The sequence below is a fragment of the Eurypyga helias genome, unplaced genomic scaffold, assembly GCF_000690775.1.
Source record: "Eurypyga helias isolate BGI_N326 unplaced genomic scaffold, ASM69077v1 scaffold13892, whole genome shotgun sequence".
NCBI lineage: Eukaryota > Metazoa > Chordata > Aves > Eurypygiformes > Eurypygidae > Eurypyga > Eurypyga helias.
In genome coordinates, this window is record NW_010234152.1 from 67,578 (window position 1) to 90,700 (window position 23,123).

At 42.0% G+C, this 23,123-nt stretch overlaps 1 protein-coding gene across 1 annotated transcript in view; it reads right to left on the reverse strand.

The window, feature by feature from the left end:
• Positions 1-6,979: 6,979 nt before the first annotated feature.
• The window catches only part of LOC104517344 (zinc finger matrin-type protein 1-like), a 16,695-nt gene continuing 551 nt past the window's right edge, over positions 6,980-23,123 (reverse strand). Inside the window, exons 2-7 of the mRNA XM_010161964.1 lie at positions 14,450-14,556; positions 12,712-12,819; positions 12,447-12,621; positions 11,461-11,722; positions 9,811-9,924; positions 6,980-7,769 (exon numbers count right to left, since the gene is read on the reverse strand). Coding sequence (XP_010160266.1) covers positions 6,980-7,769; positions 9,811-9,924; positions 11,461-11,722; positions 12,447-12,621; positions 12,712-12,819; positions 14,450-14,556 — 1,556 coding nt within the window. The remainder of the gene's footprint in view (positions 7,770-9,810; positions 9,925-11,460; positions 11,723-12,446; positions 12,622-12,711; positions 12,820-14,449; positions 14,557-23,123) is intronic.

Consider the following 23,123-nt stretch of genomic DNA (forward strand, 5'->3'; position numbering starts at 1 on the left):
ACCACTTTTTGAGGTGCCCACAGGGGGATATAGGGGCTTATTTATTAACATTTTCCAAGACTGCTTGGACAACAGTAGCCTAGGCTTCCATCTGCTGATTTTCTATGAAGTCTCTTGTATTTGTCTGATACCACACGAGCACATTCTGAAGCATAAACACAAATAATCCACCTTCTTGGGGGGGGGTCCTGTTGCATTATCCGTGCTCTCTGTTTGCAAATGTTGCAGCAATGCTACAAAGACGCCTGCCTAAGCAACCAGCAGCACAACACTCTACAAAACATTGCTGAACCCCCCCCAAAACCTCAAAGACTTATTTGCCTCAACAGCACGTCCACCAGTGAACAAGAAAGTACCGCCACAACAGCGGTGGTACGTCTGTCCTCCCGTCCCTCGTGCCCGTTCATAAACCTGGCTGAGAATCTTAACCCAGTTAGTCACCGGGGCTACCACGGAGCAGCGAAGTCATAACGAAAGGTGAGGTGGCTATGAGAGGGCGGGAGAGCGGCTAAGGCTATGCGGCGGCGGTCGAGATGGACACCAGCCTGCGGATGTTGTTGCAACCTCCTTTTCTCCACCCACTAGCGCATCTCACTGTTTCAAGCGCGGCGCGGGAAGATGAAAGGCGAGCTGTGCAGCGGCGTACGTACCCCACGCCCAGCGAGCCCCCCCGTTTGCAGCTACGCGGCAGGCAGTGTGCAGGCTCTGCTCCACCTGGGCGACACGACACCTTCACCGCAGCGGGGTCGGCACACCAGCACGGCGGGTGCGTGCGGTCTGCTTTCTTCGTTTGTCGAGCTAGAAAAAAAAGAGCATAAAGCGATGTAAACAAACTAGAAGGCAGCGAAGCAGCTGGCATCACCCTCACCCTCAGGTTTGAGAGGGGTTTTTCTTAAAACTAACCCTCTTGCATATAGTCCTCTCATTCTGAGGGCAATTCTAAGGAAATGAGTACATAGCACCTGCTTGCTTTAGGCTGTGAGTGCAGAAACCCTCACACAGGGACATGAAATGACTCCACAGGGAAGAAACACTCATCTTAAGCATTTTCAAAATACATCACAGGTCTGTAAGCACTTAAACAGACACAAGTGCCAGCAATGCTAACTGTGGACCACTGACAGAGGGTCCCAAACCCCAGTCTTCATATAAGCTTCAAGGGGTAGGCTTTGTCTGACATTGCTTTGCAGGCTGCAACTCCACTATCACGGCCTTGATTTCACATCACCTTCCCAGGAAGCCTCTTCCACCCGAGAGCGACAGCACGGAGCAGGGAAGGAGCCTCTGCATCACGGGCACCACCGACAGGAGCTATTTGGCCCAGGGACCTGAGCGCACACACAGATGCTGCTGCTGAAGGCAAACCTGGGTGCTGTCGGAAAGAAACCCCTGTGAGCTGAGTGCATCCTGCACGGTCCCTCTGACCTGGACTTGCACAAAGGTACAGCACCAAAAGGCAGACCTCAAAGAAGCGAGCAAGAGCCACATCTTGCAGGCAGGTGAGAAGTCTCACATTTCAGCAGTCACACGCTGCCTTGCCCGGGTGACTCATTTGACCAGACACGGATGCAACTGGTCTCCTGATGTTGCAGCAACATGGGGCCCCACAAAGAAAGAGAAGGAGCATTGCTATAGGTATTCCACGGTACTTCAACGTGGTGTTTACCACTGACACATCACCGGCACGGAGGAGTGAAGAAAACCAAAAATCGTAATTTCTGCTGATGACAGAAGGGAAGGTTTTTGACGCTGTGGCTCAGAAATACCATCAATACAGACTGATGTAATGCAAAACATTTTGAGGGGAAAAACTTAGCTGTGAGCAAGAGGCATCATAACCAACTTACTTCTTATGCAGCACAATATTATCGATGCCTGTGGAGCTTGAATGTATAAGCTCTGCGTGTTTCCAAACCACCTGAGTGAGGTTTGGGGAAAATATTTCGGCCGTTTGTCAGGTTAGTGCTCAGAACATTGCTGTGAACACCTCCATTGTTAATTCTAATGAGTCTTATTTAATTTTAAAGGTTTCTTTTAAATCTCCCCTCCCTCCCACATATAGAGATTTTCAGTTTTCCCCACAGCTCTTGGAGAAAACCCCAAAATTGCAACATACCACTTCTTTCACACTCCCCCTTGAGATTCTGGTTTCATTTCAACCTTGTGTGGTTCAAGTGGGGAAACAGCAAGTACCCGAGCCTGCCAATGCAAGGAGAAAAGGCCCGTAAGGTGAGGGTCTGCATTTTTCCCTGGTATTGTTGAGCATCAGTCCGATGACGAAGCCCAACTGTGACACAAGTGGTACTCAGCCCATTGTGTGAGGTAGGCTCCTGCAGGTGGGTCAAGACCTGTGGGAATGTCAGTCACCCGAGGAAACTGAGATTTATGCCCACACCCAGCTTTCAGGAGCAGTTGCCAGCACACACCAAGGAGCAAAGCTGGGCAGGCTGTTTGCTGTGGTGCTCTGAAATCAGAACAGAATGTTCTTCAAGTTCAATAGGAGTCAATGCCTAAACCTTTGCTCTGCCAGAAATAACTGCACTGCTTTCTACTGTAAACAGAGCTCTGTGAAGTGAAGGACAGTAGCTTATTTGGAGCTGGAGAACACTGCTGCTGTCCCATAGAAAGCGTGATGGCACTGTGATGGCACCACCTCCCTCTGGTCATTGCTACCAGTGGGCATGAAGAAGAAATAGAAGGTGTAACACCTTAAGGTTAAAAAAGGTGCAGCTGGAAGAGCTCACCTGGCACCACATTCCTGGCAGCTGTAAATCACAAGGCTGGAAAGAGAATCCAAATCTCCCAGTCCTCACCCTGGTGCTTTCATCTTAGTGTTCTGGCTAATAAACACAGCCATTAAGCACACTACCAGCTTCCGTGTTGTTGGACTGCAGTGCTGGCCATGAGCTCTATGCTGAAAAAAACAACCCCAACCTTAAACTATAATAGTCCTCTAACTGGCCCAAACAACCCTTTTACAGTGCAACCTCATTCCACAAAGACATGGTAAAATTTGGGATGCAGCTCAAGGGGTTGCATTGCGATTTACACTGATTTCAGCCGAATGCCTCTCAATCTTCATAGAAATATGCTTGGAATAGTCAGCAGGTCAGATACCATGAGGATGTGTCTGACAGGCCGAAGGTAGGGTTAACTTGCCAGATGTTAGCGTTCCCAGCATGCCACACTGAAACCACAGCCCGAGTTCAGTGTATAACCACTGTATAAGAAGTCACATAAAGGAAAACTAACTGCAGAAAAGTGAGAGTATTTTCAGAACAGCACAATCGTGCCACTTTTTATCAGACACTGCATGTGACAGTTGCTTCCAGAGGCGAGCATCTAGACTCTATTATGTGTTCATTGATAAGAAATTCCAGTGCTTTCAGGCACTTCCTGTTATTCCAGCTCCAGCAGAAGGGTGGCCTCTCCTCTCTAACAGCTGCCCTCATGAAGAGTTTATGGGGATCTGTTTGACTGTGGATGAAAACAGTTGATGCAGGGACACAAGGGTGTCCCAGGGATAGTAAGCCTCAGGAGAAAGGAGGGGAAACTTGCAGCAGCAGCCTGCTTCGGGGGCACAGCATGGGCAGGATAAGTCTGCCAGGGTCCTCTTCTGCACCATTTGTAGATGAAAAAGAGAGGCCTTGGAATAATTAAGAACTTGATCCAGGCAAACTGATGAACTGGGGATGGAGACAAAATTGAAATGCAGGAGTCTTCATCCAAGCTCAGTTTTAAACAGCAGTTTTAGCCTTGTCTGTGTGGTCTGCTACACGTATGCAACTTTTAACTTGCCTTTCTGATACAGAGCAGTTCTTTCATACAGCCAAGCAGCACACGGGTTTGCTGAAAGAGGAGACAGATCAAATTTAGCGTTGTTCACAGAGGAACTCTCATACCTGCATAAAACACTGTTAACTCCAAGGGGTCTCCAGGCTCATCTGCAAGTCTTCCTGCTCAGATGTGACAGAAAGATCTGTGACTTACTCACTTCTCAAATCAGAATGGTAATGCTTTGGTAGTTTTAATGGGTGGGACAGATGAGCAGAATTAGCTCACATTACAGACAGTGTGGAATCCTTCATTACTCAGAAGTGAAAAAAGACATAAAGGGTAAATAAAGTCAATCTCAATCCTTAGGATTTTGAAATGTCTAGCAAGTAGATAGCTATTGGCAAAATGTGAAAGGCTAGAAACAAGGCAATCAGGAAAAACACGAACAATATCATTATGACATTAGAAAACTGGGTATCACTTACCTAAATTAGAGCTGTAAGTCACTTCTGCTAGATGAGAATTTACTGTCTCATTTGCAGCACATTCTTCATGGACTTACCATCTTTTAATCAAAATGTGGCAAGAACACTTCTTCTGGGATCTTACCTTTCATGTTGGATACCAAGAAACTTGGTTTAGAGCTACATAGTTTGTGCAACTGCTTTCCCATGGGTTGGTGAGCAGGGTATGGAGTTCAAGTACCAGTTTGGGAACGGTCACTGAAAAGCCCCAAACCATCTCTTTGTTCTGCCAAATCATGCTCTTACTGTGTTTTCAGAGCTGTTAATCTCCTCCTGACTTCCAAAAGATCAACTCTTATTTCAAAAGCAAGTAAATAGGCACTTATTTCTCTTCAGTTGTCTGCTCCTTGTGTACAAGCAGAATACTATTACCTTGTGGCCTTTCAGTCTGCTGGAGGTCTAATTGTTTTCTTAGACTGACTTCCCAAGGAAAGGAGGTGTACCTGACCACATGGAGCAAGGGTGCCCTACCAATAATTGTGAGAGGCACTGTCCATATTTGTACAGCCCTAATTGACAGAATGGCAGAAATACTAAAGAGATCTCACAGTGCCCCAAGGTTTGCTACATGGGGTGCCCTGAGAGAAGAACAAGTCATTATTTGTCTTAACGGGACACAACCTGCAGTGTTGCCCAGGTTATTCTCACAGCAAAGTGTATACATCGGAGAGAGAGCACTTAAAAACCTCCCCAGTTAGACTGCAGGACAATACAAGCAGCCTGCTGTTGGCAGGTTACAACTACTCACAACTGCCATCAACAGCGTAAGTTGATTGAATCTGCTCTCTTCCCAGGTAAACAATGAGAAAAGCAGTTATTAATGTGTCTTTAGACTTCCTCATCAGATAAACATGGGTTAAGGAAAGCCAGGGAAGGAGTCCTTGGAAAGATACAGAAAGGCACGTAACTCCTGAGCAAGGAAAAACAGCCACTGAGGAAAGCAGAGGCATTATCACCCTCAAAGACCAGGAGAGATTAGCAAAGGGGACCAGAACAAGGACCCCATGTACACTTTAAACTTAAAGCTGAATGTCTGTGGACCTACAAGTTCAGGTTCCAGAGATTCCTGATCAGTGAATTGTTACTGGCACCCACATGTTCCTGCTCAACCGTTTAGCTGTACGTGTCTGTTAGAGGATGGACTAAGTTACCTGATGGCTTAGATGCTAACCATTCTGATTTATAACTTCGCCAGCAGTAGGGAAGCTCTAAATCCAAGACTGCAATCAACCACAAAACACAAATCCTTAAAAAAATAAAGCAAAACTATATTTTCAGGGCTTTACAACCTACTACTTATACCTGCAAAACTAAAACTAAGATAAATCAGACAGTACTCAAGGCCTGAGGGCCCTGGTCTCTACTCCACCCCACAATAACCCACAACAGAAAGTTTCAGTTGGGCAGATTAACCCAGAGCAGCAGCTCAGCACAGGTGCCTCTGCAGACTAACCCAGCGGAAAAGCGCAGCCCGAGTGGTGTAAACCAACAGCACCATGGCTTTCAGATCCCACATCGAGGCTCAGAAAAAGCTTTCCTGCAACCTGAAAGCAATAACAGAGGTACTAAATGGTGTCTTATGAAACTGCTTCTAAACAATCTCTTTTCAGAACTTCACTATGTTTATGCAGTCCAGCAGCTTGAAGTAAGACATCACACAGGCTTCAAATCCTCTACACAACCCAGTCTGCATTGTGCAGGCAGACGATGCAATTCTTCTCTTCTTGGACAGCCTGCCTGTCCCAGGCCCTCTAGAGACCAACGTGTTCCCAGGACCGAGAGTCCTGGGAGCAACACAAGAGCTTGAACCCCACCACCCGAGTTTCTCAATTAACTGCACAAACATAGGACATCAGTGCTCATGCCACAGTAACGCAAATCCACACTGCGAATGAAGGACTAGTGACCTGCCATTTATAATGGAAATACAAAGTATGTGACTGATTTTTCAGGGTACTGGTTGGATCACAAATCCAGCTTCATTCTAACATTCCTCCTGCACGTTACTTCCAGTGAATGAAGCAGAACTTGGCCTCAGGTTAGCAATTTTGCGTACTGCACCTTCTCTGTGTTTCCTAAATTAGACTAAAAATCAGGGTTACAACGAGAAAAAGCTACTAGACAATGGATATGTGACAAGCATGTTTAATAGACTCATTTTCCACTCAGAACAGTGTGACAAAAAGAAAACACAGACCACCACCAAAAAAATCCCAATGACAAATACGATCCGGAATCAAAAGCCTTTCACATTCTCCTTTTAAATCTGTCAGAGAAATGGTTACTGACATGGCCAGGAACACTGTGGCATTTATGTACTTTACCAGAAGAGTAACAGAAACCTCAGTAGTAGGCACCAGTAATATGAGGCAGGAGCTATATATTTTGGTGAAATTCCAACAGTATTCTGTCAGCTACTGACCCCCATGTGTGGTATATTCCAGAAAGGACTACAGTCTTTCAAGCCTGCAGCACTGCAATGGCTGCTGGATGTGCAAGATGATTAGAAATTGATGCCTACCTACTGCCCAAAAATTTCAGAAGGAAGGCTTTTTCTCACTTCCAAACTGGAACAAAACACTTTGCTTAATTAAAAGAAAAAAATCACAGTATGCTACAAAACGGTTAAGAGCATCTACAAACAGAATTAACTTCTTAAAGCTAGGAAAAAACCTTTATCAATATCCTAAGACAGATTCATCCCAAAGTAGCTCCTCTTCCTTTTTGACATCTGCCTGTAGTTTCTTTTTATCCTTTCTTTGCTTTTTGCTCTCTTTCGCAACAGGGTTTTTTTTACGTCTTTTAACTTTACAAGGTCTTGGTTTCTTCTCATTTACTAAGTCTATCTCAAATTTAATTCTCTTCTGCTTCTCTTTTCCAAAATCTGTACCTTCACTATTTTTCTTTCTTTTCCACTTCGTGACTTGGTTCTCGTACTTCAGCTCTTTGATAATGTATTTTTCCTCCTCAAAGTGTTGTATCTGAAATTTTTGCTCTTTTTTGTAGGAGCTGGTAGAAGTTTCAGCAAGCGTGAGTCTGTAGCAGTCTTTCGATTCCGTAACCAACAGGCTGAAGCTCTTATCTCTGAGGGTGGCCACCTCAGATGCTTGCTCTTCTTTGCAGTATCCCTTCTCACAGCAACGATTCGCTGTCTTTTCTAGGGCATGCTCACAAGCTGATGGCCAGCTTGGCAGTCTGTTTTCCCCAGTATTTGCAGGTGACAGGTTTTCTGAGAAAAGACTGGAATGCTGGCCTTGTTCACATTTCAAGTTTGAAGATAGAACCTCACCAAGGTCACTTCCTCCTTCAGTGGTTTTATCTTGAAATTCTACCTCTTCTGCTTTTCCTAAATACCTCCTTCGCTCTGCACCTCTAGCTTTCTGAGCTTTCATGTAATCCACTAACTCATCTTGAAAGGAGTTAAATGTTTTCTTTGATGTCTTCATGAGATTCACAAGCACTGTTTCTCTGTATAAAATTGGATAGAAAGTCTTAGTTATTAATACTGACCAATTCGCTTAGCATCAGTGGAGTCAAAAAAAAAGTCATATTTCCAGAGTTAGGGAAATACTCCAAGTGTGGAACTAGATGGACCCTGTTACACACCACTGTGACTGTAAAGCTGAAGTTACAGAGAACAGAATCTACTCTTCGTGAAAAGTGAAGAGCCAGAATAACTTCACAAAGACCATATGAGTTTGTGACCTAGGATGCTGCAAGAATAAGATGCTTTCAAAATATGTTGCATGTTTTTAGAACAATTTTTGAAAATTTAAGATTCTCAATCTCCCATTAGCTGCAGATAAGCAGCAATTACATTATATAGTGTCAAGTAATAAAGTTCCTCATTTTTTGAGATTCATTCTGTTGAACAGTTGCAGCAGAGTTATTTCAGACAAACTGTGCAACTCCACAGCAGAAACAAAGCAGAACAGAAACAACCAACCTGCACTGCTAAAAAACCCAAACAAGATAAATGTGGTCTTAAGACAAAATGAGCTATCAGTTTATATTCTACTCTACCTTTCCTCAGGCTGAAAAATTAAGTGGTTAGATGACAAAGATACCCACTACGGGAAGCGCAGCTCTGAAAACACATTCCTTAAAAGTTTCTTGTTCTGCCTTAATTCACCAGCTTTATACATTCATTTTGTTAAACTACAGGTATGCTTGTAGCAGTTCCCTAAAAATCGTCGTTTTCTAATTCTGTTGAGTAAACAAACATTAAAACGTTTGGGTGCTGGTAAATAAGAAGCTGAACACGAGCCGGCAGTGTGCGCTGGCAGCCCAGAAAGCCAACCGTATCCTGGGCTGTATCAGGAGAAGTGTGGCCAGCAGGTCGAGGGAGGGGATTCTCCCCCTCTACTCTGCTCTGGCGAGACCCCACCTGGAGTGCTGCATCCAGCTCTGGGGTCCCCAACATAAGGAGGACATGGACCTGTTGGAGCAGGTCCAGAGGAGGCCACAAAGATGATCAGAGGGCTGCTATGATGAAAGGCTGAGAGAGTTGGGCTTGTTCAACCTGGAGAACAGAAGGCTCCAGGGAGACCTTATAGCACCTTCCAGTACCTGAAGAGGCCAACAAGAATGCTGGTTTACAAGGGCCTGTAGTGATAAGACAAGGGGTAATGGTTTAAAAAGAAAGTGGGGAGATTTAGATTGGGTATCAGGAAGAAATTCTTCATGGAGATGGTGATGAGGCATGGGAACAGGTTGCCCAGGGAAGCTGTGGATGCTCTATCCCTGGAAGTGTTCAAGGTCAGGTTGGATGGGGCTTTGAGCAAGCTGATCTAGTGGAAAAGGGGCTGGAACTAAATAATCTTTAAGGCCCCTTTCCAACCCAAACCATTCTATAAGTCTATAGTATCAATTCTATGTCAGTCTCCTGTGGTTGTATTATTATTGCTCCTTCACTTAAAATGTGTCTTATCAAAATGTTTAACATGTAAGCATTTTTTATATTTAGCCTACTCACACAGCCCTTAACACAGCCTACAAGCCCCCTTCTGGGTAAAGGGGAAAGTACAAGAGCTATCATCTATCCCACATTTGGCATAAGACCATTTGTAAGATGTACGCTGATGAATCCTGAAAGCAACAAAATTGATGGAGACTTGGCATTTTTGGGGATTAGTCTTCCTTGTCCTGTCAATAGGAATCTTTAAGATCATTTCGTTCTAGGCTGAGCACCAAAGATGCTGTACCAAAATAGGTGCTGCTATCCCCAGACCGTGAAGTGGGACGACTGTACAGGTTTCACAATCTTTCCTGTGGGTTGTCACTGAAAATGCAACCATGGGAACTCTAAGACTGAATTTCAGTCACTAGTACGATGTTTAAATGGACAGTGGCCCTTAAAACCAGTAAACCAAACCACAAATAAGAAAGACCCAACCCAAAACATAACACCCACAGACAAATCAAAGTCACTTAACAGCAGACAACAGGTCTAATGAAGTTTGAAGGTACAAACTACAGAGGAATAGTAACAAAAGGCTTGCTGACTTACTTAATCCAGTGCTTATTTCCTTGCATGTGGGACTGGTACGTTTCTATAGAAGTAAGTGGGATGTTACATACGGTGCACATGTAATAGCCAACCCCAACTGCTGAAAAGGAGGAACTTGCATGTTAGAGAGACTGCAAACGAAAGGCAAAACTCAAAGCACATCACAATCCCATCCCATGCAAGAGTCCTAATATAAAACATTCCAATAAAGAGCATTTATAGACAGATACACAGTCTGCTGCAGTTTTAGACTAGAAGAATAGTTATGAAGGGAGCTGGTGAGGTGCACAGTTGCAGTGGTTTAGACATTAACAAAGAGTATTCCTGATGACTGAACTGATCCAAGATAATTCCAGTAAACTGCTGTCACGTGCTGATCAGAATGGACTGTACTGAGAATTTAAATACTATCGTAGATACCTTACCCAAAGCAAGCACCGACAGATACCAATTGAGTTAGTCCAGGTTTAATTCAAGTAAGATCAGTCTAAACATTACCTGCTCAAATGTTCACGCAGTGCTGGTTCAACCCTGTGAAGATGCTGAGGGAATTGTTGATACAGTACATTATGAATATGGTACACAGAGCCTCTGACAAATGTAAGGCAAGATCAGATGAGAAAAAACACTTGTGTTTTTAGGTTATCACTTTCTCCTCTCCTACAAGCTGTGTCATCCATAGATCTAAGTATTCTGAAACCAGTGAGTAACGTTTTTCCCCATGCAAACCCGAGAGCTTCATCCATTAGCAAAATGCAGCATTCATTCCAAAGGGATACCACTGCGCATCAAAAAGTATCATTTTGTTTAAAATATAGCATGACTTCACGAGAGCTGTTTTACACCAACAATGACTTCTGACTATCAGGTAGGACTTTGAATTCCATACTAGGGAAAGGATTGACAGTTCCTTTGCACAGGACCAGATGACGTGTCCTCAAAATGAATGGAAGTTGCACAGCAACAAGGGGATGGCTTCAGACACAGTGCTTGAGCTGGAGACAGTCCTGATGGGAGGCTGGAGGACAGTGATTGTTTAGGAAAAAAAAAATCTCCTTATGTGGGAACATTGAAATAATTAGGACAACTCATGAAGAAAAGATTAAGGGAAGACATGACACCAGTTTTCAATTATTTAAAAAGAATGTGCCAAAAAGGAAACAAATTATTCCATTCTTGCATCTGCTTCTTGTTTTGTGCACGGTGAAGAAATACATTGTGGTCAAAGAGAGCTCAGTTCAATGTCAGTAGGTGGTTTTAAGATCAAGAAAGTAAACACCAAGAAGTCCTGGGAGATGTTCCTTATGGACATGGAGTTTCCAGCACAGACAGTTTTTAAGAACAAGGTGGATGAACATCTGGAGAATGACAGAGATACCACTGGCCTTGGACTTAAGGGACTGGACTATTTTCTATGATCCTTTGAATTTGCAGAACTTGGTGAGGACTGGATTTGAGCCTCCAAGTCAATAATACTTTCCAACCTACAGCTGTCAGAGACAGAACTTTACCTGTTCATAGACCAAGCAGAAGGGAAGAAATTAACTTCTTGTGTTACACAGGAGAAGACTATCATTTCCTTGTACACATCAGGGCAGTTCCTTGAACAAATCAGAACTGAGCACTCAAGCTACACTCAGATCACAACACTTGCTCATGTTCTGCTTACCATTTGTGCTGGATTCTGCAGGGACAGCTTGGTCTCCTAGCTCCTCCAGTATCTTCTCCCGTGCTTCATTTCTTCTGTGTTTCTTACCAACATAATGCTGCTGGGCCATAAGTGGATTATTGAAGGGAGCACAGCAGAGCTTGCAGTACTTGTTTGGATCATGTGACTTCAACCTTGGGATGGGGGATGATCCTTCAGCTTTTGAAGGCAGCAAGGGCTTCTCAGCTGGTGGTTTCTGTAAAGCTGGAGACATGGAAGTAGAGAACAAATCTCCTGACAGCACAGCAATGGAAATGATAAAACAATTCCATAGAGCAAAACACATGACTGCTGAACTACAGAGCTGGAAAGGGTAACAGTCTGCTGGGTGCTGAACTACTTGTAAGAGACTATAAAATACCTTAGTCCTTGCAAGAACATGAAAGTACAGACTGACAAGGAACGTAACCATGGAATATTCACAGCAACCCCCCTATTAGATACCTAAACCAGCTGTGTCTGACGGCTGGTCACTGAGGTCTTTATACAGTCCAAGAGGAGAGATGTACACTGCAGATGATGATTCAGAACACAAACACTACGCTCCACCTCAGCAACTTGTCCAGGACTAACACCAGTTAAGTGCTGCTCGTGGACTAATTGGTTTTTAATTTTTTATCATATTAATTTAAATCAGAGGAACATCTTGTTGGGACTGTAGTGAATTCTCAGAACAATAAACACCTTTCATTAATGAAAAAACAGGAATATTTGCCTTTAGTTTCAGTCAATGAAAGATAGGAAATTTGAAAGCAAGGTTCTCCAGGGTGGCACAGGGTAGCATCTCTGTCGATTCACCACAGGAGTTACCATAAGACAGCTCCAGAATAGAAAGGCATAGAGACACGGCAAGTGTAGGAAGATACCTCTCTATTTGTTTCACAGACTGACAGGAAAACACATGCAAAGCAAACTATTTAGTTCTTACCAGAAATAGACTGCATGCTCTGTGCTGGCATGTGGACTTGGTCTCCTAATAATCGCTTCTGCTTTTTTGCATGGATCTTTCCCATGTAGTGAGACAAAGCAACAATCGGGGAAGTAAAACGCATGTGGCAGAGATCGCAGTATTTGGTTTTGTCCATTACTTCACTCCCATCCATCTGCAACCAGAGAAAAGCCAGCTCACTTACAAGCATTGACTGAAGTCTACAAGGCAAACATTTTATTTAGCAATGAAGAGGAATAGTCACCTGAAAATTGATACTATCTGTTTTCTTCTGTTTCCCATGTTCTGGTCTCTCACCTTTCTCACCACACATCCTGATGTAAAGGCGAACTTTCTGAGCATGTTTTTTGCCCTGGGAAGAGACTAGGATTATTCCTGTTTCATTAACAAGGATCCAAGCAGTGGCACATCCAGTGACTGAGACTTCATTCATTAAAAACTGCTTTCAACTCTTGCCAAATTGTTATCTGTAGGCAGAGCCACAAGCAGACAAACACCAGCTCATGTAACAATACTATACTTTAACCAATAATATAGTATTTAGCATTACTCATAACATTTTGCCTCAGGCAGCCCTCGGGTTTATCTACTCTCAACGATTTGGGGAATCAAAAATACTGACAAGTCCCCTTGCAAACAGAGGATGCTAGAACAGGTAAGAAAAGGAATGCTGCCATGCCACAGAGCAAGTGTGCTGTGCTGCTTTACCACTAAGCCTGGGGGCTTGACATCAAGGCTGTCCTGTGTCCTGGAGCAGAGGAATGACAGGCAGCAAGACTCAAACTTCCTAAATAAGCAGTCTAGTCTCCTCATACAGTCAGTAGAGAGGAGCAGGTTTCCCTGGAAGTTAAGTATCTCCAGCTTGGAGTCAGCCTGTGGAGCAGCTATTTTACACCTTTCTCCAGTGGATACAATAGTTGAGGTAACTGAAATTTGGTGTTAATGTATACTTCCCTCAGATGCAATTATTTTTTAATTCTTAGATGCTCTCTCAACCCATTACCTTAAAACTCTTGCACTTGTAACACACCCACATGCCACCCTATACAGTTGTAAGCTACAAAGCAAAGGTAGTAACTTGCCTTCTCTGATCTTTTGCTTTTCAGATGTCTTAAAGATTCTGAGGAGCAGTGCAGGATATTATAACAATATTATCAAAAAGAAAGGGGACCTATCATACCTGGCTAGATAATACAGCTGAGAAAATAAAAATCAGTTATTTCCATCAGTTCGATTTGTAATGGTGAAGTCTGGTAACTTTACAACTGCATCTATTATCCTCAACTGGATTTGGATCCCAGAAAGAGAAAACCATACTGAGGATCTGAACTCTGAAGTTCTGACAACACAACTGTGCTTAAATTAAACTGAAGTAAGTAAGTACAACACCTTGCAAGACCTGAGTCTTAATGATGTGAACAGCAAGAAAGGCTTCTGACAGCAAGTGACATTTTAAACTAACTTTTCCAAGGAAAAAAAAAAAGACAGAAACACCTGTGCCTGCAAACCTGCACACCCTCGAGATCAAGTTTCAAAATAAAGCTTGCTTTCCCATATCCAGAGCAATATCCCAAGCCACACAGTTGTTCCAAGAAATGCTTTCAGCTTGATTCATACAACCAGCCTCAAGCAGACACTGGTGCAGAGCAGCATGTATGTATCACTGAGTGAAGCATCAGGGGGCATGACCTCAATCCTCTACAGCTAGCAGTGCCCCATGCCATACGTATGTTCTGGTGCAAATCTGCTTCAGTCCCATATACAGCATGGCCTGAACCTGCTCAGCTCCTTCTAAAACCATGCTGCAATGCGCAGGTGATTGCCCTTCACTATCACTGAACCTGCACCTTTCACAACATGCAAGTCTGGTTAATGTCTAAGCTTAGTGTAAGTCAGTCTTTTATAACACCATGTAGAAATCCCAAACAAATAAACCAAAGCCCCAGTGCTCTAGAAAGGAGATACTCTGCTTTCTAGACTACCTTATAGTGCGACGTCCTTTGAGACTCAAACTGCAGTACTGCCCTGCAAACCTTACAGAAGGTGTCGGTGAAAAGGTCCTTCCTTGTTGCCTCATCTAAAATGTCATCTAAATGGAAAGAGCAAAAGACAACCAGCCAGCAGTTAGGATAAGATATATTTCCATCTCTCCGCTTACAGAAAACATAACCACTTGAACAGTCTGCAGCACAGGATGAAGGAAGCAGTGTTCACCCACTGAATCACACTGTGCCTTCAACACAACGCTGTAAAGCTACTAAACCTTCCTGCTTACAGAAGTATTGCTCTCATGGACATATACAGTACTACAAGAGTACCAGGCTTTAAAAACAAGAGGCAGACACTCTGCATTGGGCTTTCAGTCCACTTCAAATGGGCAACAACATCAGAAATACTTGACTAATGGCCTAAAAAGAAGAATTTTAACCGGACTAGATCGCACCGTTAAATATGGGGAATACTCCTTAAAGAAGGGATTTAAAGGAAGCCTGGGAGTAGGTCAGTACATGAGAAAGGCCAAAGGTCTAATGAAGCTTTTGGCAGAGATTGCAACAAGGACTGTGTGTCAAAATGCCCCTGTCTAGCACAGTTTACCAGTCTCTGAAATACTAATCGCTTTCTAATAAAACCTTTATTTTCATGAGGTACGATGGCCAGGTGAGTAGTCTTCTAGAGCTTTTGGTTTCTGTATTTTGAGTCTTCCAGAGGTGTTCAGTGTTCTACAGTTACTGATTCACGTAGCCTAGTTGGTTCAAGAGGAGGACCAGAAGATGAACACAATAAACAACTTGAGTTGATCCACACCAGAAAATCCAATGACAGTTCTGGGCATTAGATTAAAGCCTATCTTGCACCCGAAGCGCACAAATTGCCAGTGTTTGTAGCAGGAAAGCCACTTACAGAGGAAGTGTACACCAGTTTGCTCAAGTGTGCTGAGCTGTAAAAACAGCTACCTAGAGAAAGATAAACTGAACAATAGTCCCTATTTAAAAAACAACAATAGGCAAATTGCAAAGCAATTAGGCAGAAGTCTATGAAATGCTACTATCATGGGCAGTATTCGCTATATTTCAATTTGCATAGCTTCTCACTGGACAGATCTTTGAAACACGATAGTATTCTATGCATATTTTCCTTGACTGAGCAATGAACTGCACAGCCTTCTCGGCAGACAAAAACCCACCCAGCGCATGTTACAAAAATATCCTAAAACCACTGTAATGTGAAATTAAAATGAAGTTTTTAATTCACCACCTTCTTGGCTCACCGCTGCAATGGAGAGATTGGATTACATGGACCAGAAGTCTGGTTGTCCAAGTAACTCCTATTGTGCCTCTTGGAGCGGTCCCAAACCCTGCTGTGTCCTTGTCCTCAGTGGCATTCTGCAGTAATTGATGAATTGCACTAATATATATTATGGGGACAGCTTTAAATACTGCTTTTCATTGTTATAAGATTTGTTTTCATACTTCAACATCATAACAAGGCTGAGAGGACTTGAGTTACTTAGATTCTTTCTTTTTTGTAAATTTATAACATCATCTTCACTCTCTTTTCCCTTCAGAGCGTTGTTTTCTATTTCTCATTAAATCTTTTCCATTTTTCTCCTCCTAACACTGTTGTCCCTCACTTTTGGCTCTGTCTTTCCTCACAATGAGGTTATGCTACTACAGCCGAGAGAGCAGCAACGAATGCAGAACTGCAATAACCTCAGTCAGCCTCCCACCTCAGGCTAACACTGGTTTCCCACAAGAGACATATCTACAAAAACAGAGAGTTCACAACATTTGCCTTGATTTGGGAATCTTAAAGATTTGCTCTACTCCGTGTTCATCCATGGTCACAGGAGGACTATTAACACATCACATGAAATAGGTAGGGTTCCCCAACAGTAACTTGACTGGGGAATGCAAACCATCATCACGCTGACGTAACCAGCTTTCACACAGTTCTTGGCATTCACCTGCTGTTATGTCAGCCATAGCATGGGAGTTCAGCTCTCGCTTTGTCAGGATAATACAGCTAAGCACAGCATCATCATGCCTGTTTTCCTTAGACCAAACAGTGCCAAAACATCCTGATCAGCAGCTGCTACCCAAGTTGATCAGGAGCACAGCTACCTAGCACTTTTGAAAAAAGCTGGATAGCCACCTTTAAAAAAAAAAAAAAATCTGATAATTTCAGCTTCAAACCACACAAAAAATGTATGTGTATATATAAAAAACCTTTTTCTTTTTATTTTCTGTATAGCTAGCCAATTTTTAGACAAATATATATGCCTTGGATAACATTTCTACATGGTTTTCTGACAAACTACATGGAAACAAATTCAGGAATAAACTGATGCATCTTTCACTTAAATCCCAACCAGGCAGTGAGTTTTAAATGGTCTTCAGTCTGGTCTGGGCAACTGCAGGCTCCTTCCCAATACCAGCCACACACATCAATAGCCCCCTTCGCTGTGTGACATGTCTCTGCTCACCTCCAGACAAAGGTCAAGAACAAGTCTGACCTGTCTCCTTTTAATTATGCCTCAGGACAGTTTGTGACACACAAAAATGACAGAGCATGGGAAGATCTACACTACCCCGGCATGTGTGCAACCAGTTCTATAAATAAAGCTGAACTTGAGGTCTCCAGCTTTCAGACTCACAAGACATCTTTCCTGGCAACTAAGAAGAAAATTTATTTTAAAAAATAGCTTGCCTTACAGTTTTTGCAACCATGCCAACAGAACCTTTTCAGAGAGCTGATCAAAAGCAGCAGCCTTGCAGAACTGCCATACTGACCTTGTCATTTCTATGCTTCCAAAATGTTCATTTAAAGGTACTGGAATGAATTCGGAGCAACTATTTGGATCAGCTTTAAAGCTTTTTCAGGTCATTAATAAATGTTTCACTAATCAACTACTGTTTGTCACAAAGGGACTGCTCCTTAATAAAAGGATATGGATTAAAGTGTTTTAGAAGCACAAGACGTGAGATTGATTTTTTTTAAATTAAAATACATAAATGTTCATGTTCCATGATGAATTCAACTAGTAATTTTCAGTGTAACTTTTCCCTTATTTTTAGGCAATTCTCTCCTCAAAATTTTACATCTGTCAACAGCCTTCAGAGGAAAAAACAAGTCTCAGGACTATCTGGACCCGAGTCCTTAATCGAGCCCACACTTCCTATATACCAATGGCAATATTTTCTCATGTACTTCTAGGTAGATCTTATGGGTTTGTCACTGGCAGTTTTCGCAGATATATTCTGAAACCTATGGTAGGTAGTAGTGCCACAGACATGCTGAGAGATCTCATGTTTTGCAGGGTTCACTGACATCCTAAGAAAAGACCATTCTGGTTTTAATTTCTGTGCACCTCCAATTCCTGCAACTGTACCATGGCAGAAATTAGTTTCTACTGCAAAGGGATGAGTTTAAACTAATTCTTATGAATGTAACTGTTGCTTAGTTTGATAGGTCCTTTCAATATTATCCTAAGCAACAGAATAGGCATAAACACTGTTAACTTTAAATTACTGTTTTCAGTTAGGGTATGAACAACCTTGGTTTAAATTTCTTGGTTTTCTTAGAAAACAAGTGTTTCAAACCAAGTGCTTTTGTAAGTGGCTCCAGACACCAACATCTTGCTATTAAAGTATAAAACAAGTAGAATGTATCAGAGAAGGACACAGTTCCTCCCTTCTACCTAAGCTGCATTTTACAAGTTACCTTTTGTAAAGGTCTTAGTGAGCAACTGCCAATAAAATACACCCCTGCCACAATCTCTCACTGTAGTGACTGCTCCACACTTGCAGAAGGGAGGGAATTGTTCCTCTTTCTAATGGTGCTTTGGCTTCAAAAGATTGCAAGTCCCACCTTGTGGAGAGTTAGTAACACCAGCTCATCTTCGCAAGGATCAGAGTAGCTGGGGACTTTGAGCCTGGTGAGCTACAGCAGTAGACAGCTACGGCCAGCTCTGAGCATACGTAGCAGAGCCAGGTCAACCCAGCCTGGGAGGAGTTCCAGATGGCAAGCATACACCTAACACAGATGGGTTAAAAACCTATGCAGTCTTACTTCATAGCCAGTAGTTAAAGAAAATCTAGTTCCACAGGAAAAAAAAGAAAGAAGTATATTTTCAGATGTTTGCAAAGAGCGGAGAAGCAAGCCACAGGGCAAACTGACCATGTCCTCTTCTTTGAAAAGATAATGTGTGTGTATTTGCGACGTTACAGTTCCCTCTAACTCAATGTTCTGCTTAAGCAGCACTTGGAGCTCTGCTTCATGACTTTTTATGATGCCACCTTTGAAGCTTGAGATGTAACCTAATAATTTGATTCAAATCTAATTTTTCAGTAAGTTGTTCTCACACAAATCACTGAAGATTATGTGCTGAAGACCATTGAAACTTTACAAAGACTGGTGCAAGGAAAGTTTCCTAAACACATCATAGAATCACAGACTGGTTTGGGTTGGGAGGGACCTTAAAGACCACCCAGTTCCAACCCACCTGCCATGGGCAGGGACACCTTCCACTAGACCAGGTTGCTCAAAGCCTCATCCAGCCTGGCCTTGAATACATCCACTTTCACAAAAATGAGTTCTTATTCTTATGTCCAATATAATTTATAAGAATGTCTGAGTCAATAGAAAAATATGTTAAAGAGGAAGTAGACCATAACAATAAATGTATGCTTTAAACACAGCATCCTTTGTATTGGTATAATTTTGACTGGCATCTTCTGAGCATGTTCAGAAGACACAGAAACTTAACATATCATATGAATTGAAATGAAAAGCAGTCTGACATAATAGTGAATAACACATGTGAAGACAAAGAACACAAAGTATCACCTAAATATCCAGGTGATATCCAATATATTTACATTTTTCCTCATTTGTTTAGCATTCATTAAAATTCTTCTCCAGAGATGTGTTTTATACAATGATTTTTTTAATGTAGAGAAAAAAGCCAGCCTAAATCAATAGACAATGAGGAGCAATCACTAGGCAATGAGGAACACATTCTTAAAACAAGATCAACTTGATTGTTTTAATGTTCAAACACTAAACTATGGGCATTGAGAAGGCAATGGGAACTGCAAGTGTTCAGCATCTCTCAACAAAACTGAAGCAATTAAAATAATTTTTTTTTTTTTACAATAAAAAATCAAAATAAGAGGTGGATTTTGGAAATTCAGAACCGAACAGGTTGCCTAATAATAGTAAATCAGACAGTGTCTGAAATGAAAGATAATTATTTGCTTAATGTTTTTAAATTTTCAGTTACAATCTTTAAAGCACACACAGCATTTTTGTTTTTTAAATCTTCTTCAATGGAACAGCAATTTAGTTAAGGCATTAAAACACTGATGTGAGAAGGCTTGGGGACATTTTAACATTATTGTAATTGCATATTTTATGACTTGAGAGAAGTTCAAGGACATCTTTTCAACTTTAAATCTTTGCCATATCTTTTCTTAATCTATCTGGGTTAATTGTAGAGGAATCTTTGTGGTGTGCCATGTAGGAAAGGCAGGGAAAAAAGTCTTTCCTCAGGGCAGTATAAACGTGGTAGGAAAAATACTAATATTAATTAAAATATCAGGGACCAGGTAATTTTAAAAAGCCTGTTCAGCCCAGGATTTTCTGCCACTTGATTAAAAAGGAAATGCTCCCAGCTTTAGTGTATTATTAATTTTTCTTTCCCAATTCTTGAGGGTAGAGAAGACAGAAAGCCAAATAATGTAGTAAAGAAAAAGTCTAGGCTAGACAAATCCCTGAAGGCAAAGGTATCAAGTTTCAAGTTCAAGGTACTGAACACACAAAATGACATAGCCAAATGCTGCCCTCGAACGCCAACGGCAAACACAGCATTTTAATGAGAAATAAATGGATATACATGAATCAAGTTCAAGTCCTCAAGAACAAGTACTGACCCACATATTTTCTCATTTTACAAGCCCTTTCACTTGGCTGTCTCCAAGGCACAACTGGACCAGCACAAGCAATGGGGTTAGCACATCTTATCCAGCTACCACCTGTCAGTCTCACTGTAACCGAGTGTGCATGCCAAAGCCTGTCCCACATGCAGAGTAAACCAGGTTAATTTACACCACGTGCACTACATTAATTTGCTTTACTCTGCAAGCAAGAAAGGCAGGAGCCTGCACACAGTTACCTCATCTCAGCTGACTGGCTGTAACTTTACATGATGTGCAAACTCTATTGCTTGTAATCAGGCAAACACATTCCTACTCCATAACAGAATCAGAGATGAACAAGAGCATGAATGCTTGGAGTATCAGCTGTCCATAACTGCAGGGAAATAGCATCATTGAAATCCAGTCCCTCTTGGCTGTGATACAGCAAGCAAGCACAGTCACTGTACAGTAAGATCCAGAAACCAACCTTAGAAATAAACTCAGATATCCACAGATACCCAACTTAGAGAAAGGGCACAAACTTCAGAAACCTTATCAAATACACTGAACTTTGGTATTACAAGCCCTGCATTCCTATATGGAGAAGGGAGGGTGAGCCATACAAATTACAATTTCTGCAATTAGGTGAAAAATGTTTCTCCAAGGGAACAATCCTCTAGTAGCCCTAAATTTTAATTCTCTCAGTGAGTTCAGTCACTGAATATCCTTTCAAATTATTTTTTTGTTTTGTTTTCAAAGCTTAAGCAATCATAAAAGAAATGAAATGCCCAACTGGCCTCTGCTGTTTTAAAAAGTTGTTAATGCTGGCGCTGCATGTTTCCATAAACAGCTTAATACCTCAAACTGTAAGACTTTTGCCCACACAATACTGTAACAAGGTAACTTCAAGTGTCTTTGAATACGACATGCTATCACAGATTTGACTATGACATGTGGGTAAGCCTGCACAGACACGAAGCCTTTGAAGCATACACCTACACTACCAGACAGGGGTTAAACCTAGCACTGTCCAAACCTTCTCACATGCAGCCTTATAGCACCTTCCAGTACCTGAAGGGACCTACACAAAAGCTGGAGAGGGACTTTTTACAAGAGCATGTAGGGATAGGACAAAGGGTAATGGGTTTACACTGAAAGAGGGGAGATTTAGACTAGATCTAAGGAAGAAATTCTTCCCAGAGAGGGTGGTGAGGCACTGGAACAGGTTGCCCAGAGAAACTGTGGATGCCTCATCCCTGGAAGTGCTCAAGGCCAGGTTGGATGAGGCTTTGAGCAACCTGGTCTAGTAGAAGGTGTCCCTGAGGGTTGGAACTAGACTATCTTTAAGGTCCCTTCAACCCAAACCATTCTATGATAAGCTCTTAGTTTCCTTGCCAGGCACTGAGCTGTTTCTTAGGATAACAGATCCTCTTCCCTTTCCACTCTGTGATGTTTTAACCCTCCTTGGATCTTAAGAGCACATGGGAAATGCACCTCCCAATCCCTACTTCGTAAACTCTCTGAGGCAGGTTAAGAGAAGTTACTTACCCTTCTGCCCATCTCTCGTCTGACATATAAATGTTCCCATACAACTGTCCATAGTAGTTTGTGCAATATTATTTCTCAGCCTACCCTCAGTGCTATTTAAGATGGGCTTGTGGAAGATTGTGTGAGAAACATAATCAGTGAATTGGTACCTGGCTTTTTTCCCCTTCCAATAATTGAAGACGATGTGTAGAATAGAAAAGGAGGAAGAGGGGAAAATTAATCATTTGTAACAGGAGAGAGCTATATACTGAGTCTTGAAAAAAGATGCATGGTTGTAACTACAGATTAACTACACTCTTACAGGTACCAAGGGTTTTTATCTTGTTGCCATTGAGTCAAAAGAAACACCTTAGGCTAAACCAAACAACTAACACCAAGGAGTACACGCACGTGTAAAAAATTAGCAAGAACTGTTGCTACAGAAAACTTCCGAATCCAAAAGTTCCTGCTAATTTTATATTTAAGAAAGGATACCCTCCCTCCTCAACAAGCTATACCAGTAATATCCAGGTTCCACAGCTCTGCTTGGCACAGGTATGAACTAACAAGCATAACCAGCAATCCTTACAGTGTCTAGCTCACCACAAAATCTGTACCAGCTGTGCACTAAAAGTAAGTGTGTGAGCTACTTCTAAATACAGAGAATTTAATCAAAACAACAGACCCTTAAAATCCCTTGAAATTCCCAGGAGGTCAAAGTACTTCTAAAGTTAAAGGCTTTGTTGCTAATACACCAAAGCACATTTTGAAGTTCAGGAACGTACAATTCAGTTTAAGAAATACATGTGGAAAATGAAATTTAAACCTAAACATAGTAAGACTGCATTCCCAACTTTCCCCAAGCATATTCCTTTGAAGAGCATACATATTTCTGTTGCTTTTTCTCCACCAGAAAGCTGACAGCTATTTTAAGGAGTGATTAATCCCAGCAGAGTTATTTCTCTCGAAGACTACTACTAAATTTAACAGACAATGGAGAAATTTACTGTTAATGGGCATTCACATATTTAAAAAAGGTCCATGTTTATGCATTGCTAAGCATTTTTTTTAATTTTGATTATACAACTGAATAGTCAATGCTTATAAAGCATTGACTATAGCCCTCCAACATACAAGTATTTTATACCTAATTGGAATAGCTCAGTGCTCCCAGAACTTTTATTTGGGATGCTATTTGCTAGATTTCAGCAGG